Genomic DNA, 18,969 nt, shown 5'->3' with positions numbered 1-18,969 from the left:
GAGACCTCCTTCTGTGAGACTCTTACAAGACTCTACCACATTAATTGTGACTTCGCGAGGCTTCTTGCTGTGAGAGTTATGTAAAACTCTTTCATATATGTTTTCCTACAATCCTTACTAGGTATTTCCCTCCTAAGTCCTTAATAATTTGATTAACTTAATTATTGATTAGACAATTTCTAAGTATTGTATTCTCCGTGTCCTGAAAGGTCTAATAGATCTTAAAGTTGCCATTGATTTCACCTTCCTTTCAAAGTCTAAATGTCAAAGCTACTTCTTTGTGAAACTTTGGGAGATAGTTCCTAACATAGCTCTTGATATATGAATGTTTTCAGCTTTTATATTCAAGAAAAATTTCTAATTATTTCATGAGAAATATACTAAGCAGGTTTTTGAAGTTCTTCAATCATCACTAGTTATATTGAGAAGTATTTTGGTGCCAGAGTATCCCTTCTCTTTCCAACAACTCCAAGAAGAGTATATTCGATTTTTAATTAATTGGATTGTAATTTGTAATCATCCAAACTAAGCAAAAAATAAATCAAATGTTTGATAATAAAAATCTACTAAATCTTATTCTAAAATGATTAGCCATGTAAGAATTTCTTCAAATATTTTCCTCCATTTACTGGTTTTTTTCATCTTCAGAACAAGAAGAACGGTGAACCAAGTTAACCAGACTCATCAGAAATCTTTCCGTAAACACTTCACTTTTGGGTTTTCAGTTTGACTATGCAGAAACCCATTCGATCTACAAACTAACCTCATTAACTGAGATTAGGAAACACCATGCCTACAGTGAACTGAAGTAGTGTTTAAGAAGATTGTCCTTAAAACCAACCTAGCCTCATTTAAGGTTGTTCTTTGACCAGACGAAGAACAGTTAATGCCCGAGGAATTCTGCAGAGCTCAGTTTGTTGAGGAGGTATTTCTACCATATGAGAATGACTAGATTGATTGGCCTCCACACAGCAAAGTGGAGGGCTTGTGCTCCTCTCTTATCATGCAAGAATGAGGGCTTGTGCTCTTCGTTGGGGTTGGGGGAGGTGGTGGCAAACCTAGTTAGGTCACTCTATTTGTCCGTTTAAACCGGCTATTGAATTTTTGGAAGCAAAAAAGAAATAATTAATTGAGTGGTTTAATTTGAGAACATTGGACCTCTATTTATCACGAAGAAAATACATAGAATTATAATAAAATTACTATCCTTGTCCCAGTTACACCTAGAATAAAATTTTTAATTATAATCAAAGTAAATAACTACTTAAAGATAAATCATATAACAATTAAACGACTCTAGCATGGTAGAAATTTGAAAATACCAAATGTCTTTCTTGGCTACAGCTCCTTCCCATGATTCACCTTTCCATGAAAGTTATGTAGAACTCTTCCATATTTATTCTTCAATATTGACAATTCAACTAGGTCTCCTGGGTCTTTCCTTCCCTTTATTTTACTTATATATGACTTAAACAAAAGCTTAGATTGAATTACCATGGTTTTCGAACTGGTTGAGTCAACTCGCTATTCAGATTTTAGGTAGGGTGAGTTGTGAGAAGGGACTTAGCTTTTATGTTTCAACCAAATCCCTTTTGACTCACCTCAAGACTAGTCTAATCACTAGATTGGTGAGTCTTGATCACCCTCAATTGATCTGACTTAGATTTTTCATGTATTTGAGTCAGGTATTGAGTCCCCATAGAAAAACCTGGTCATTACACCTTTTATAAGCACATTGTATTTGTCACGAGACTCAATACACATTTGGAGGTAGGGGAGGGCATAGGTCGCTTTGGGTCGGGTTTTTTGAAACCTGAAACCCAAACCCATAAAACCCTTAAAAAAACCCTAAAATGTCAAACTTGATCTCGATCCGATCATCGTCCCTTAGCTCTCTCTTGGCCCCCTCCTGTAAATCCTGACTTAAACCTGACTCATCCTCTCCTTGTTTTCATAAACCCGACATAAACCTAACCCATCTTTGCCTCATCGTTGTAAATCTAACCTGTCACTACCCTGTTTTTTATCCCTTTCTCATCTCGAGTTTGGAAAATCCCCCCAACAGGTTTTTTCTCCACCTGTCCCCGACCCATAACCCAAACTTGGGGTTTTTGGTTCGGGTTAGATCGGGTTTGGTTGGGTCGAGTTCCATGAAACGCGCCCGGCACCTTATTCAATTAACAATTATACGGGGATTGGTGTACGAAGTCTTTTAATATTTCCGTTTGCAGATCGAAATCTAAACGAAATGAAGATTGCCTAGAAATTCCTTGATTTCTCCCCTTCCAAATTTCAAATCCATTTTCGTCATAATCGCATTAAAATTAAAACCTACAATTTCGAACCATTTTAAACTTTTTAACTGTTCGGGAGTCTGCATCCAAGTTCCAAGAATCCAGGCCATCAGAGGTGAGGAAACGGAAGCAGAGGTGTTTCGAGACGTGTCTCCGGAGACTGACTTGCCCGTAGGACAAAAGCAAACTCAGTAGTCCATAAGCTGCACGTATCTGAATGGCGTTGACGCCTCTTGCTTTTCATCCTGGCTTTTCCTTCGTATGAACTGGTAGACAGACAAGGGAGTAGGAATGGCGAGGGAAAGGATTCCTCCGCGAGATAAGCCAGCGGGTGCTCAAGACGGATTATCTTCCCACGGTAGAAGGAAATGGTCGAGTTTTTTGCCCCTTTTGGTTTTCTTCGTCGTTGTGGCGGAGATTACGCTGTTGGGTCGACTCGACATGGCAAAAAATGCTGCTATGGTTAATACGTGGGCTCACACCTTCTATACTTCTTCTGGAACTGCGATTAATACGGAACCTGATGTATCTGAAGCAGATAGTAATCAGAAATGGGTTGGTGTGGATGATTGCGAGGAGTGGTTGGAACGAGAAGATGCTGTCAATTATACTAGAGATTTTGAAAAAGACCCCATTTTTATCACAAATTTCGAGCAGGTTGGTTTTTCTTATCACTTTTTTCGTGTTAATCTGATTAACTACGTATTGTTACTGGGCTTCTTTCTGTTTCATTCATGAAGTTTCTGTTGGAATAGGATTGTTAGTTTTCTCACCAAGCCAATTAATAGTTTGTGATAGATTGTGGATTTGTTAGTATGTATTCTTTTATCGCTTACTTGGAAATAGCTACATCTGCGTCTAACCTACCGAGGAAAAACGACGACTTCGATGTGAATCTTATTGCCTTTCCGATTTTTGAATCTGTTCTTTGATTCCAAATAATGGCCTATTATGAAATGGTTTCTGTCGAAACCTCTTCAAAGATTGATACTTCGTGAGAAGATACCAGATATTTCACCTGTTCTGCCTTTTGAGCTCTTGGTATTTTATGTTGTCAGATTGTAATGGAAAAGTTAACTGCCTATTCCATTTTTATTTTTTTGAAAAATGAGTCTACTACATTTTATTATGTTCTGCATCCCTTCAATTGGATTGATGGCTAGCCTGGGTCACTCTGCTGATCAACTTGTATACCGTCATTTCTTGCTTTCTTATAATTTTACACATCTTATAAAATGGCAAGTCTCAAGTGTGAACTGGAAGGCTAAGTATGTAAAAGTTTAACTTGTTGTCAACTAATGGTGGATAGTCAACTTCCTCTTGACTCTTTAGTGGATCTGTGTTAAAGAGTAGGTATGGAAGAGTCTAACATGATTTTCACAACAAGAAGTCTCATGGGCCCAGAATTAATATGGAGTGTAAGAGAAGTTTCATATGAAAGAAGTCTCACAAAAGAGTCTCAACTAAAGATGTTTCGGTTATGTTAGTCTTCTATTTGTGTTCAGTTGTTTAATTGTTTTAGGACTTATTTTTTAGTGTTTGACTTTGGGTGTAACTAGTACAGGAGTTGTTTAATTGTAATTGGATTCTATTTTTTTCCTCTATTATAAATAGAAACTCATTGTACTCAAATTATAACAAGCCAGTGAAGTATTTCTCTTTTCCAGAAATTCAATATGGTATTAGAATGGGGGTTCTGTGATTTGACTCGGTCAATCCATAGAGATAATGTGATCCTTTCTGATTTAACGTTTCTAGTAGTTTAGGTTCGTATTCTATTCTGATTTAACGTTTCTAGTAGTTTAGGTTCGTATTCTACCTTTTTCTTCTTTTCCTGTCTCAGTACTTGTTGTTTCCTTGGCATTCTCACCTCTATACTGACTTTTCATATTGTAAATGTTGGAGAACAAGTATGGAAGTCTTACATGACTCCCACAGCAAGAAGTCTCACAAAGCCATAATTAATATGGTAGAGTCTTACAAGAGGTCTCATAGAAGAGTCTCAGTTAAAGGCGTTTTAGTTATGTTAGTCTTCTATTTATGTTCAATTGTTCAATTGTTCTAGGACTTATCTTTTAGTGTTTAACTTTAGGTGTAATTGAGATGAGTGTAATTTAATTGTAATTGGATTCTATTTGTTTCCTCTATTATAATAGAACTTCATTGTATTCATATTACATCAAGCCAATGAAGTTTTTCATTTTTCCATAAATTCAACATGGTATTAGAGCCAGTTTTGTGAGTTGACTCGGTCCACCTACAAAGATAATGTGATCTTTCTGATCTATCATCTCTAGTAGTTGAGGTTTGTATTTTTTTTTCTTCTTGTCCTAGTACCTGTTGTCTTCTTGGCATTTGCACCTCCATAATGAACTTTTCATATTACAAATTTCATATTGATGGAAAGGTTTTCGAGTATATTTTCCAATGCAAAAAGAAGTTTGGCAATCAGAGTTTTCTACATAGAGAAATTAATATTTGAAACAAAAAATATTAGACTGTAAGAGAGGTTCGAGCAGTAGTAGAAAACTTCAACTTTCGAGGCGTTTTATGCCATCAAGAACGAGACTTTATATGGAGAGTTATATATCAAAAAGATAAATTTGTAAGTCTATTTTCTTTTTGTGATGGACTTCATTAGAAAAACCAAACAAACTCATGGAGAAATGGCTCACCTAGGCTGTCATCTTTGTAAATAAATTATAATTTTTAATAACAATGATGAATGTGTGGTATGGTATTGGTTTGCCTTTCAAAATTTTGAAGAAACTGTAAATACAAATCACTCTCAAGTATTTTCTTCGATTCCTGGGTGTTGTTGTCTGAATTAATTTGTTTCTTTTGAGAAGAACAAACTAATGAAAGCATGGGATTCCATTTAAAATCACCCATCTGGTGCTAGAAATTCTAGTGAGTTTTGTTCTTTAACTACATCAAATGCAGCCGGTTAAGAGTTTTTGTAAATAGGGGTTGCACTTGCACACCATGGGGTTGACATATGTCTTGGATTTTCGAGGTACTAAGTACAATACACTGATATGTTATATCTTGTGTTTTCATTATTTTTATAATGTTTTTTTTGCATGTGATAAGATCCAATACATAATATATATTGCTGATACATATCGGGTTTTAAGGTTTCTGATATGTCTAGCAATATTGAGATACTTACCTCTCTTGCACTCAATTAAGTACCCCATACCCCTGTTTTTTTTTTTTGTTGTTGTTGAAATGGTGATGATTTTATTGCAAAAAGAGAAAAATCACGTCAAGGGAAACCTCCCCTTACACCAAGAGATTGTGAGGGACTCAATTTAGCATAGGAATCAGAGTTTGAATTCGCTGATCTAGGAATATGAGACCAAGTACAAGGTATAGTAGATACAAGATCCAAAATGTCCAAAAATATATGCCAGTGTTGCTAGGGGGGGAATGAGGAAGACGAGCACATACCAATTACCACATGGGAGTCATCTTCCACAATGAGGGGTCCATTGAAACGATCATGGAAGATATAGAGGCCATGGAGAAGACCGGATAGCTTAGCAGTAGAAAAATCAACAACAAAGGTCCGTCAAAAGTAGGAGATGAGGGGGGTGCCCTTAAAGTCATAGACACAGCTCCAAATCCCACGACTCCAGAATTGCCAATGGAGCTTCCATCAAAGTTGAGCTTGAGATGGTCAAGCGGAGGAGGCACCCAATAAGCAACCCAGGGGGGTGGGGTAGGAGCGATATCTGAGAGGTACCCCACACACTTGTGAGACTTAATCTCAACACCTTGTTGTAAGAAACCTCTTCATGTGGTCATTGAACTAAGGGCTTAGGTCAAATCATACCATTATCTGACTTGGCTGTGTTTTGACAACCTTATTCTATTAAAGAAAGTTAAACAATATAATTTGCAGTTTATGGTGCTTGCATCAACAGATTAAGTGAGAATTGGAAGTTATACAATATAATTTGCAATATTATGGTGCTTGCATTAACAGATTAAGTGAGAATTGGAACTTATACAATATAATTTGCAATATTATGGTGCTTGCATCAACAGATTAAATAAGAATTGGAACTCTCATTTTGAGGTCCAAAGTGTTGCAGTCAGCCAGCCATCTTTATAAAAGAATTAAATAAGACATGGATCATACAATTGTGCAACCTAGACTCATGAGATGGTAACCGTAAATCTTCAGATGCATGTCAATAGTGTCAAAAGACTTCCAGTATGGTTGTTCCATTGAATACTATCTACATCATAGTCAAAAGGGATGGAAGATTAAAACTTCTGTTATCGTTTCAAGATGCATCATTGCATAATCTAGCTGACCGTACCGTTACAGTTAACATTACCTAGACACAAGGATATTCATCATGTTCTTTTTCTCCTATTTAGTTGTCACTATAAGACTGTCATGTCAAATTTTCTCTAGTAATAAAGCTATTTGTCATTCTTCAAAAAAAAAAAAATTTGTTTTTTGGTATACGATAGCAGGCAAGATCAATTGGCTCTTAAATTAAACCAGTTAACCTGGTGCTTGGTTTTTTAAAATCTTGAATCATTTTATACCATAATGCTGCAACCCTTTCTGCAGATTCAACATGGTTCACCCCTCAGGTTACAGCCAGGTGTTTACAACATATATCTTATGTTAATGTTTCTGTCTCAATGGCTTTAGTTCTAGTCTGCAAGTCTAATTATTAGACTATTGTTCAAGCTCTCTGGGAGAATCTGCTTAAGATTCTCATGCAAATTAGTGTTCATCTTTTTATGTTGGAATTTCTCAAAGGCCTCTCTCTCTCTCTCTCTCTCTCTCAATTTTTGCTAAGGTTAGATATTCCCTTTAACATCTGCATGCTGTTGGCCAGGAGTCGATATCCTGCTCACTTGGCTGTAGGTTTATGTATACTGCGGAATCAGGAAAGAAACCAGATGCTACTATCGATTTATCTCAAGACCCTGGCATAGCTTGTGTCCTCCGCTCAATGGAATCTTCTCACTATTATTCAGAGAATAAAATTGATCTGGCACGACGGTGGGTAAGCATCATTTGAAAGTTGTCTTTTTTCAAACTGCACTTTGAATTGTCATCCTTTGGAGAATAAGTAAATTAGTCTGTAATTATGTGGATGCTCTGCTATTAAAAACAAATGGCTCGCTCTTTATCTCTCTGCTATTGGTTTCCTCCTTTTACCACCTGTGAGACACCTAGACCTGCCTACTTTGGCCCACTTCGTATCCAAGATGATACCTTTTCTTTTTTCATACTTCCTTTTTGGTAGAAAGCCTTCATACTTATGACCCACCCATCTGCCCCTTGAGTCCTCTCCTGCCACTCCTCATCCTGAAGATGATAAATTTACTCACTGTTCACTGCGATTGCTGGGGTCTATTACGGAAGATTGATTGGAGCCCTTGTTTGGTAAATGGAACTTAGTTTTTTCCGGAGATACCTCAAAGTGTGTCTTTCTGTAGAAACACACCAGATCTCCATTTTTTTTCTTCTGAATGTCAATTATACACACACGACGCCTGAATAACCATCGAGCCAAATGCCTTATATGGACTGCAAACTGAACTTGATACCCTTTTGTGTGTAGGTGTATTTTGGGGGTAGTTCTGATCAACTCCTTCCTGACTGCTACTTTTATTGAATTTTTAATTTATCTTAGTCTTTTTTAGGGCACTCCTCACTTATGCCAATGATGACTTTACTTTCAAATCTCATTAGCTTGATGTAGTGCACTCCAGAAAAGGTAGAAAGAAAGCGTCTGAGAACATACATTTTCTGTTAACTTGCCTTTGTTTATATTTTTGTTATGAAATACCTTTAAAATTTTGTTTTGAGAAAATAATACCTTGTAAAATAACTGCTATTGAATACACTTGTTTTCTTCTTTAAGTTTCTGTAATTTTTCAGTGTTTTAGTCGTGCATACCACAAATGTGTTTCCTACAGAAAAAAAATTGGTTGGTTACAGGACTGTTACTCATTGTACAACATTTTTGTGAAAGAACTAGCAAACTATAAAGCATATTTTGGATGGATACATCCAGATAAAATCTAAGATAGTTGAACCAAGGTTCGAATGATGATGATGGTCCAATTTTTCTTGTGCTAGTTCCTCACTTTGTGATGGTTCGACAAGCACCCCATTTAAACTTTTAACCTTGCTTCCCTTTGCAATAGAGATTCACAGTGCCTACTTATTTTTCTTTTATAGGAGAGGTTACAACATTGTGATGACCACAAGTTTGTCATCAGATGTTCCAGTTGGATACTTCTCATGGGCAGAGTATGATATTATGGAACCAATGACCCCCAAAACTGAGAAATCCCTTGCAGCTGCTTTCGTTTCAAATTGTGGAGCTCGCAACTTTCGTCTGGAAGCCCTTGTGATGCTGGAGAAAATGGATATCAAAATAGATTCTTACGGTAGCTGTCATCGGAACCGTAATGGACAAGGTATGAGTGCATTGTTTCTAAATGTTTTGGTAGGCTCTCCTTTCTCAAATCAGATGAATGACATGTCTTCTAACTTGTTTTGGCTGCCTGAGGTTCATTCCCTCATGTGACTTATCATAACTTGTAGGTAAGATGATTATACACTTGTAATTTTTTCCAACTTACAGTGGACAAAGTTGAAACTTTGAAGCGCTATAAATTCAGCTTGGCTTTTGAAAATTCAAACGAGGAGGATTATGTCACAGAGAAATTCTTTCAGTCACTTGTTGCTGGTACTTAAGTCACTACCATGGAATTTGGGTTTTATGCTCTATAGTTGTCTGTCTCTAGTGATATTTTTTCATCTATTTTTCCTTTATTTATCTCTGAATTATTTTTCAGGCACAATTCCTGTGGTTGTGGGTGCTCCCAACATCCAAGAGTTTGCTCCTTCACCACGTTCTATTTTACACATCAGAAAGCTGTCTGATGTTGGTCCGGTTGCAAAGAAAATGAAGTATCTCGCAGGAAATCCAGAGGCTTTCAATAACTCATTGAGGTAGCAATGTTTGATACAAGCAACCTACTGCTCTCTGTTTTTGACAGAAACACAAATAATAATTTCTCTCTATTATTTTAAACAAGTGGAAGATTAAATACGGTAGGCGCCTTTCAGGGTGGCTAAATGAAGCTTTAGTGTTGTATGCCAATACCTGTTTCTGACTCTGAAATTTTATGTAGGTGGAAGTATGAAGGTCCATCTGATTCATTCAAGGCCCTTGTGGACATGGCTGCAGTTCATTCATCCTGCCGCCTCTGTATCTATGTTGCTACAAAAATTAGGGAAAGAGATGAGAGAAACCAAATCCGTCCTTGCAGATGCACTAGAGGTGTTGGTACTGTCTATCATTTGTTTGTGAGAGAAAGAGGGAGGTTTGAAATGGAGTCCATTTTTTTGAGGTAAATATTTTCAGAATCTATCTTATATGGTTCTGGGGATAAATAATCTAAATGATCATCTGGCTCTGACCAGGTCGGACAATTTGACATTAAGTTCTATGGAGTTGGCAGTACTGCAGAAGTTCCAGTTGTTGAACCATGTACCCGTATGGAAGAAAGAGAGACCGGAAGTTTTAAGGGGAGGAGACAAATTGAAAATATATAGGGTATATCCAGTTGGTTTGACACAAAGACAAGCTTTGTATACTTTTAGGTTCCATGGGGATGAAGATTTTCGTCAGTACATAGAGAGGAACCCTTGCGCCAAGTTTGAAGTTATATTTGTTTAGTAATGGGTGAGTCTCTCTTTTTACATTTCATTGCTCCTATTTTTGTGGCTTTAATCCAAAGTGGGTACGTTTCTTTTCCTCTTTGGTGTCTCACGTTCTTGTAAAGTAGTATTTTTGTCTGAAATTTTCGTTACTTTGAGACAGGGTAGAATAACTAGTGATGTTATTAAACACCTTTGGGAGGGGTAATGGAATCACTTTTTATATGCAGAGCTAGTTCTCCTGTCAGACGAAGATGACTGAACTTTTCCAGTTTCCCTCCCAGAGAGTATGATTTTGTTTCTTCTTATATTTTAGTTATACTGTTTGTATCGAAATTGGCCTTTCCACGGCCTGTTTTGCAATTTCAAATGAATGGATTGGTGCTTATTGATCATCGAATTGCCCTGTTTGCTAGTTGTCAGTAATCGCAAAACTAAAATAGGATTCATGCAATGAAATGATATAATGGTATCTGGTCCTTTTAAGGGCTTGCAGCAACTTCATTTGTTTGTTTATTAAAACTTTCATCCGGAGACGAACAAAACGTCTTCTTCCAACTACAGGTTCAAGAGAATGTTTCAGAATTAAAAATAAGAAAGACTGGCAGGATCCCATAATAGTGAAGCTTGCTGATGACCTGAGAAACAGGAGACTCGTATAAAATCATTTACAGGATATACTGTATGAGCATTCCTCCCAGGGCGAAAAGCATAAGATTTCTGAGAAAACCAAGCCTCATAAATCGGCTCAAACATCATAAGAAGAACTTCTTGGACAACTCGATCTTGGAAGGGGGTTGGCTGAGTGGTAGTCAAAAGAGTACGAATTTTCCTTTTTGAGAGAGATTCATAATCGATTTTGTCTTTGGGAGACTTTATAAAGAACTCCAAACGGGCACCCCATTTGAATCTGGAATCCAGAACAGCATTTCGAAGAGCTAATAAGTCTTCAAGCGCAGATTTTTGGATTGAGCTACGGGGGACGTAAGACCCCGTCTCATCAATGCAAACTTTTTGATAAAGCAATGACCCACAGTTCAAAGCGTCGGAGATAAGACGAGAGGTTTGTGACAGTAACATCAGGATTTTTAAAGCTCTCAACCCATATTGATGAACAGATGGCAATTCCATCCTCTTCAATAAGGGAGGACGGGTCATCGGCGTCTGGAGTTCTACGAAGCATTGGTGCCATGGACATGAATCGGGTACAAGTAAATTCCTTTCGCCTGGGAAACTGTGAACCTGAGAAAACGGTTGAATGCGAAACATATACATAAGGAAATAGATCACAGAAAATTCTCCGACCCACAACGGGAAGATGATGGCGCATCTAGAGAGACAGCGTTGAACAATGACAAGTCCCGAACAAGAAAACTAGAACTCTTTCATCATAAGAATCTCTTAACTATATACAACAGTAAAAAGCGCAACTCTCTCAAGCTCCCACAAGAAGCTTTGCAGTCTGCTAACCTCTTTCTTATCCAAACAAGAAGAAATAAACAACGGAAAGTCGAAAAGCAGACCGAGTTAACCGCGAACCTCTTCCTATCACTCCCTGACAAAATTTCAGGTTGCAAAACAAACAGAATTTCGAGTGAAGAAGAAAGCACACCAGAAGAGCACTCCGCCCCGTGATTTGGAAAAACAAAGTGAGGCGCCGGGGGCAGTCCGTCCTCACAAACAACTTATTCCCGCTTAACAGAGAGAAGGGAAAATCCAGCTCTACCGTCGAATGGATGGCAGTCCGTCACCTTCTACCTACCACGACTGATTCTTGGCATTTTTTGCCCTAGTCAGTTCATCCAAGAAAAAGTGGACCGCATTCTGATCAAGAACATGGACCATCCTCATAATAACATAGGCCACCTGGGGATTTTATTTTTAAATATGTCTTTAAAAGGAAATCCAATAGAGTCTTACACATGATTAGATTTTCGAGTGAAAAAGACAAAAAAAGTGTCTTCTTTCTTTTTCTTCTCCGTCGCCGTTGATCGGTCACGAAATCCATAATAATGCATAAATCACGGAACCACATTAAAGAAAGACAAATTAGTCTCCATTTGATCTTACATTGGTTCGAATCCTATACAGACGGGCGATTTATGATGAGACTGAAACTACCGAACGGAGTGACGACGAGCGAACAGACTCGCTACCTGGGTGCAGTGATAACCAAGTACGGCGACCAAGGATGCGCCAACGTGACGACGAGGCAGAACTGGCAAATTCGAGGGGTTCAGCTGCCGGACGTGCCAGAGATTCTGAACGGTCTCGCCGGAGTTGGACTTACCAGCCTCCAGAGCGGCATGGACAACGTTTGAAACCCCGTCGGAAATCCTCTCGCCGGCATTGACCGCCACGAGATCGTCGACACTCCATACACTCATCTCCTCTGTCTCAGTTTATCACTAACAACGGTCGCGGCAATCCCAACTTCTCTAATCTGTGAGTTCATGATTGACCACGCAGTTATTTTTCATGTCGGTGGCTGTAGTTTAGTGGTTAGAATTCCACGTTGTGGCCGTGGAGACCTGGGCTCGAATCCCAGCAGCCACACATTTTTTTCGTATTTTATTGGTGAGCCCAGTTTGTAGTGGGCCCAAACTGAAACATGGTTTTTGTCTTTTCAATCTCAGGCCCGGAAATGGAACGTGTGCGTGGTGGGGTCGCATGAACTATACGAGCATCCCACATCAACGATCTTGCTTACATGCCCGCCATGAAAGACGGACGGTTCGGATTCAATATACTAGTGGGAGGTTTTTTCAACCCCAAGAGATGTGCGGAGGCGATTGCTCTTGATGCGTGGGTCCCGGGAGACAAAGTCCTTCTCATCTGCAAGGCGATCCTCGAGGCTTACCAATAGGGGTGGCATCGAGCCGAGCCGAGCCGAGCCCGAACCTGCTTATATTCGAGCAGAGCTTTGATTTAAATATTTTGAGTCGAGTTTCGAGTTGAACTTTGCCTCGAGCCTAAAATTGTTATCGAGTTCGAGTCCAACGAGTTCGAGCCGAGCTCGAGCCTCAACATACATTTAAAATTTTTCAAAAAATATATATCGAATAAAATGTATATAAAATTATGCATACATTTTACATAAAATTGGGCATGACCTCTACATAAAATTGGGCATAACCTATATATATAATAAGTGTGTAAGATTGGGCATAACCTCTACTTAAAATTGAGCATAATCTATATATATAATACTTGTATAAAATTCAACATAACCTTTACTTAAAATTGGGCATAATCAATATACATAATACCTGCATAAACACTCCATAAAATTGTTTATACATTCCATAAACACTCCATGAAATTATTTATACACTCCATAAAATAGTCTAAACACTCCATACACTGCATAACATTATCAATAAATTCCATACAATAATCAAACACAACAAAATTAAATGAAATATCACTATCAATTTATAATCATCCAAATAAAAACTATAAATCCTTTAAATAAATTCCTATTACTATTAGAGACTTACTAGAAAATTACAATAAATATTTTAAATTTTTCTTAGGAAAGTTAAATGGACCTCTTATTGCCTTTTCTAAGGAAATAAATAAAAATTAATAATTACTCTAATATATTATTATACTTATCGATAAATTTTTAATCACATAAAATATCAAACACAAAATTGTTATGAAAATTGCCTCATGCTCAAAGTATTATATCATCAAGTGTCAAATACTTATTCAAAAATTTTCTATATGGTTTTCTAACCCATCTTGGCAAGAAAATCTTACTTAGAAAATTAAATAATTTTTTAAAAATAATTTATAATTAGAAAAATATTTTGAAAAAACTTGAGGCACTAATGGTCCCTATATTTCTACTAAATTTTTTTTTTCAACATTTATTGAAAAAACCACTAATAATCTCTAGAAATGTATTTCTACTAAAATATTTTTTCAATTTTTAAGAGCCATGAGGAAGGGACAAAAAAAATAAAAAATCCTTGTTTATGATCTCGCATGTAGGGGTGGCTTTGAATAAATTATATATAAAATTATGCATACATTTTAAAAAAATATAATGATAGGGGAGGATTAAATTTCAATAATGGATTAAAATGCACCAATATTAATCTTTGTTGTCTAGCTTGTTTTGTAATTTTTGAATTTGGCCATAATTTATTATGACCTCCTTAGTGCCCCTAGATGAAAATTTATATTCTAGGAAAAACTAAAAATATTTTTCCTATGATACATATTCCCAAAAAAAACTTTAAATAAAATCTTGTTACTATTAGTGACTTATTAGAAAATTACAATAAATATTTAAAATTTTTTAGGAAAGTTAAATGGACATTTTATTGTCTCTTCTAGGAAAATAAATAAAAACTAATAATCAATCTAATATATTATTATACTTATCGATAAATTTTTAATTAAATAAAATATCAAACACAAAATTGCAATAAAAATTGCTTAATGTAAAATTATTACAGTATCAACAGTTAAATACTTATTCAAAAAAAATTTATACAGTTTTCTACCCCATCTTGGTACGAAAATCTTACTTAGAAAATTATATAATTTTTAATAAAAAATTTCAATTAGAAAAATATTTAAAAAAAATGAGATATTAATAGTTTATAGAAACTTATTCCTATAAAATTTATTTTAAATTTTTTCGAGAGGAAAAAGTTTTTTTTTGTTTACTTTATGATATCGCACGTGCGAAATCGTACGTGCGAGATCAACTTCGCGCGGGGGAGGGAGGATATTATTTCTCCCTTGAACTTAGGTTCAGGTTTTCCACCGAGACGACGTGGAGGGGAGGGGGTTACGGCGCCGGGGAGGACCTATCGTCGGGGATGACGGCTGCGACGGAGGCTGCGGCGACGGAAACAAAGGCGACGGCAAGGAGAGGAAGAAATCGAACAGACGGCCACAGAGGCGGCCGACGAGCAGCTGCGACGGCGATAGAGATGGCCAACGAACAGCTGCGACGGCGGTAGAGGTGACGATAAGAGCTGACGGGAGGGGCTCGGTGGTGATGAGGGGAGGAAAAAATTTTCCCCCCTCGCTCTCGATCCCGCTCTCTATCCCACTCTCGCTCCCCCGATCCCGATCCCGACCGATCCGACTTACTTCGAGCCGACAAACCGAACTTGGCTTTGGTTGAGCTCGGCTCGTTAAGGTAAACAAACCGATTTTGGTATTCAAGCTCGATAGATAACGAATCGAACCGAGCCGGTACCGAGCAGAACTCGAGCCGCTCGCAAACCTGCTCGGTTCGAAGCCACCCCTACTTACCGGGACCTTGGAACCCGTAGCAACCAACAAAAGATCCGAAAGATGTGGCTGATTGACGAACTTGTGAGGCCCTAATTCCATTCCCGCCATAGCGTCAATCGGCACCGTCCATTTATGATTTTAACTTAATCTTTCGTCCTTCAGGGGATCGAAGGGTTTAGATCTGAGGTTTCAAAAAGAATGTCGAACAAAGAATTAGAAAGATCGTCGCCGGAGGATCTGATCCGGAAGGACTGGGAGAGACAAGATTATTTTGGGGTCCACCGGCAGAAGCAGACCGGATTGAACTTCGTAGGCCTCTATATACCTGTGGGCCGTGTTTATACACGAGTTGATTGAACTGGCCCGTCTGGCCGACCAATATGGCTCGGGCGAGCTGCGTCTCACAGTCGAGCAAAACATCACCATCCCGAATGTGACAGACTCCTCCGTAGGAACTCTCCTGAACGAGGCTCCGCTGAAAGAGAGATTCGGTCCTGAGCCACCCATCTCGATGAAAGGTTTGGTCGCCTGCACTTGGTAACTAGGGGTGGCATCGAGCCGAGCCGAGCCGAGCCCGAACCTGCCTATGTTCGAGTCGAGCTTGATTTAAATATTTCGAGCCGAGCTTCGAGCCGAGCCTCGTCTCGAGCCTAAAATTGTTATCGAGCTCGAGCCCAACGAGTTCGAGCCGAGCTTCGAGCCGAGCTCGAGCCTTAACATACATTTCAAACTTTTCAAAAAATATATATCGAATAAAATGTATATAAAATTATGCATACATTTTATATAAAATTGGGCATGACCTCTACATAAAATTGGGCATAACTTATATATATAATATGTGTATAAGATTGGGTATAACCTCTACTTAAAATTGAACATAATCTATATATATAATACTTGTATAAAATTCGGCATGACCTTTACTTAAAATTGGGCATAATCAATATACATAATACCTGCATAAACACTCCATAAACACTCCATAAAATTGTCTATACATTCCATAAACACTTCATGAAATTGTTTATACACTCCATAAAATAATCTAAACACTCCATACACTACATAACATTATAAATAAACTCCATACAATAATCAAACACAACAAAATAAAATAAAATATCACTATCAATTTACAATCACCCAAATAAAAACTATAAATTCTTTAAATAAAATCATATTACTATTACATACTTACTAGAAAATTACAAGAAATATTTTAAATTTTTCTTAGGAAAATTAAATGGACCTCTTATTGCCTTTTCTAAGGAAATAAATAAAAATTAATAATTAATCTAATATATTATTATACTTATCGATAAAATTTTAATCACATAAAATGTCAAACACAAAATTACTATGAAAATTGCCTCATGCTCAAAGTATTATATCATCAACTGTCAAATACTTATTCAAAATTTTTCTATATGGTTTTCTAAGCCATCTTGGCAAGAAAATCTTACTTGAAAAATTATAGGATTTTTTAAAAAGAATTTATAATTAGAAAAATATTTTGAAAAAATACGAGGCACTAATGGTCCCTATATTTCTATTAAAAATGTTTTTTCAACATTTATTGAAAAAACTAGTCTCTGGAAACGTATTTCTACTAAAATATCTTTTCAATTTATTTAAGAGCCATGAGGAAGGGACAAAGAGTTTTTTTTTTCCTTGTTTATGATCTCACACGTAGGGGTGGCTTTGAATAAATTATATATAAAATTATGCATACATTTTTAAAAAATATAATGATAGGGGAGGTTCAGGATTGAATTTCAATAATGGATTAAAATGCACCAATATTAATATTTTTTACTCCAATTGTTGTCTAGCTTGTTTTGTAATTTTTGAATTTGGCCATATTATGGCCTCCTTAGTGCCCCTAGATAAAAATTTATATTCTAGGAAAAACTAAAAATATTTTTCCTATGATACATATTCCCAAAAAAATATTTAAATAAAATCTTATTACTATTAGTGACTTATTAGAAAATTATAGGAAATATTTTAAAATTTTCTTAGGAAAGTTAAATGGACCTTTTATTGTCTCTTCTAGGGAAATAAATAAAAATTAATAATCAATCTAATATATTATTATACTTATCGATAAATTTTTAATTAAATAAAATATCAAACACAAAATTGCAATGAAAATTATTTCATGCTAAAAGCATTACAGCATCAACTGTTAAATACTTATTCAAAAATTTTCTATACAGTTTTCTACCCCATCTTGGTACAAAAAATCTTACTTTGAAAATTATATGATTTTTAATAAAAAATTTCAATTAGAAAAGTGTTTAAAAAAACATGAGACACTAATAGTTTATAGAAAATTATTTGTATAAAATTTATTTTTAATTTTTTCCAGAGGAAAAAGTTTTTTTTTTATTTTATGATCTCGCACGTGCGAAATAGCACGTGCGAGATCATCCTCTCGCGAGGAAGGGGGAGATTATTTCTCCCCTGTTCTGCTTTCCGCCGAGACGACCCCGAGGGAAGGGGCTTACGGCACCGGGGAGGATTTATCGTCGGAGATGACGGCCACGACGGAGTCGGCGGCGACGGAATCGGCGGTGACGGAAACAGAGGCGACGGCGAGGAGAGGAAGAAATCGAACGGACGGACACAGAGGCGGCCGGCGACAGCTGCGACGGCGGTATAGACGCCGAAGAACAGCTACGACGGCGGTAGAGGCGGCGACAACAACCGATGGGAGGGGTCGGCAGTGACGAGGGGGGAGGAAAAATTTTTCCCCCCCTCGCTCTCGCTCCCGCTCCCGCTCCCGCTCCCCCGCTCGCTCGCGATCCCGTACTGATTCATGCCGATCCGACTCATTTCGAGCCGGCTCGCGAGCCAACGAACCGAACCTAGCTTAGGTCGAGCTCGGCTCGTTAAGGTAAACGAGCCGATTTCGGTGTTCGAGCTCGGCTCGAGCTCGAAAAATGACGAATCGAATCGAGCCGAACCGAGCCGGCTCGCGAACCGGCTCGGCTCGAAGCCACCCCTACTGTAACCAGTTCTGCGGACAAGCAATCATCGAAACGAAGGCGCGGGCGTTGAAGGTAACAGAGGAGGTGCAGAAGCTGGTTACTGTGGACAAGCCTGTGAGAATGCACTGGACGGGGTGCCCAAACACCTGTGGGCAGGTTCAGGCGGCTGATATCGGGCTCATGGGTTGCATGACGAGGGATGAAAATGGGAAGGTAGTGGAAGGAGCGGATGTTTTCCTGGGTGGGAGAATCGGGAGCGATTCACATTTGGGGGAAGTGTATAAGAAAGCTGTTCCTTGTAAGGACTTGGTTCCGTTAGTTTTGAAGATTTTGGTAGAAGAGTTTGGAGCAGTGCCTAAAGAGAGGGAAGAAGAAGAAGAAGATTGATGAAGCCTCCGTTCTTGTTCTCTCTTTGATTTTGATAATTTCTTTCCCCCCAAAAGGCAATGTCTATTAAGAAAAAGACAGTACCCTTTGTATAAAATCATTCACCCTGTCACTTTTCAGTAATTGAAACCAGAAAGGAATGGATACAGTTGAAGTGTTCAGAATTCTGTTAATAGAATGAAAAGAATTCATCTTTCTTAGTAGTAACGCAAGCGCAAAAGGGGGTAATTTTCCCTTCCAGTCATTTCGACATCGACGGGAGAGCCCTACCTTCCTTATCTAGGGCTCCCCCTTCTCCCTCTAAGATAGTCCCAAAAAC

At 37.7% G+C, this 18,969-nt stretch overlaps 1 protein-coding gene, 1 non-coding gene and 1 pseudogene across 4 annotated transcripts; all 3 read left to right on the top strand.

The window, feature by feature from the left end:
• Positions 1–2,299: 2,299 nt before the first annotated feature.
• LOC137936380 (glycoprotein 3-alpha-L-fucosyltransferase A-like) lies at positions 2,300–10,383 on the top strand. 3 transcript variants are annotated; one of them, XM_068780998.1, is made up of 8 exons: positions 2,300–2,951; positions 7,160–7,326; positions 8,515–8,756; positions 8,924–9,028; positions 9,138–9,294; positions 9,477–9,695; positions 9,769–10,030; positions 10,236–10,383. In XM_068780998.1, the coding sequence occupies exons 1-7, from the start codon at positions 2,586–2,588 to the stop codon at positions 10,022–10,024; spliced, it is 1,512 nt and encodes a 503-aa protein (XP_068637099.1). In that variant the 5' UTR covers positions 2,300–2,585; the 3' UTR covers positions 10,025–10,030; positions 10,236–10,383. The 3 variants fall into 3 exon arrangements, with proteins under 3 accessions (XP_068637099.1, XP_068637098.1, XP_068637100.1); XM_068780997.1 differs by having other exon boundaries at positions 9,769–10,383; XM_068780999.1 differs by lacking the exon at positions 8,924–9,028 and having other exon boundaries at positions 9,769–10,383.
• A 1,721-nt stretch (positions 10,384–12,104) lies between these two features.
• LOC137937119 (ferredoxin--nitrite reductase, chloroplastic-like) lies at positions 12,105–18,650 on the top strand (annotated as a pseudogene).
• On the top strand, positions 12,490–12,561 carry TRNAH-GUG (transfer RNA histidin (anticodon GUG)). The gene has a single exon. It is a non-coding gene; the product is annotated as a tRNA-His (tRNA).
• Positions 18,651–18,969: the final 319 nt, after the last annotated feature.

This window comes from Aristolochia californica, unplaced genomic scaffold (genome assembly GCF_029961685.1).
Source record: "Aristolochia californica isolate CCGP_79_NKW_82.1479 unplaced genomic scaffold, dmAriCali1.0.hap1 SCAF_7, whole genome shotgun sequence".
In the NCBI taxonomy this organism is placed as follows: domain Eukaryota; kingdom Viridiplantae; phylum Streptophyta; class Magnoliopsida; order Piperales; family Aristolochiaceae; genus Aristolochia; species Aristolochia californica.
Note: the sequence above shows the minus strand (reverse complement) of the source record. Positions and strands in the feature narration are given on the sequence as shown.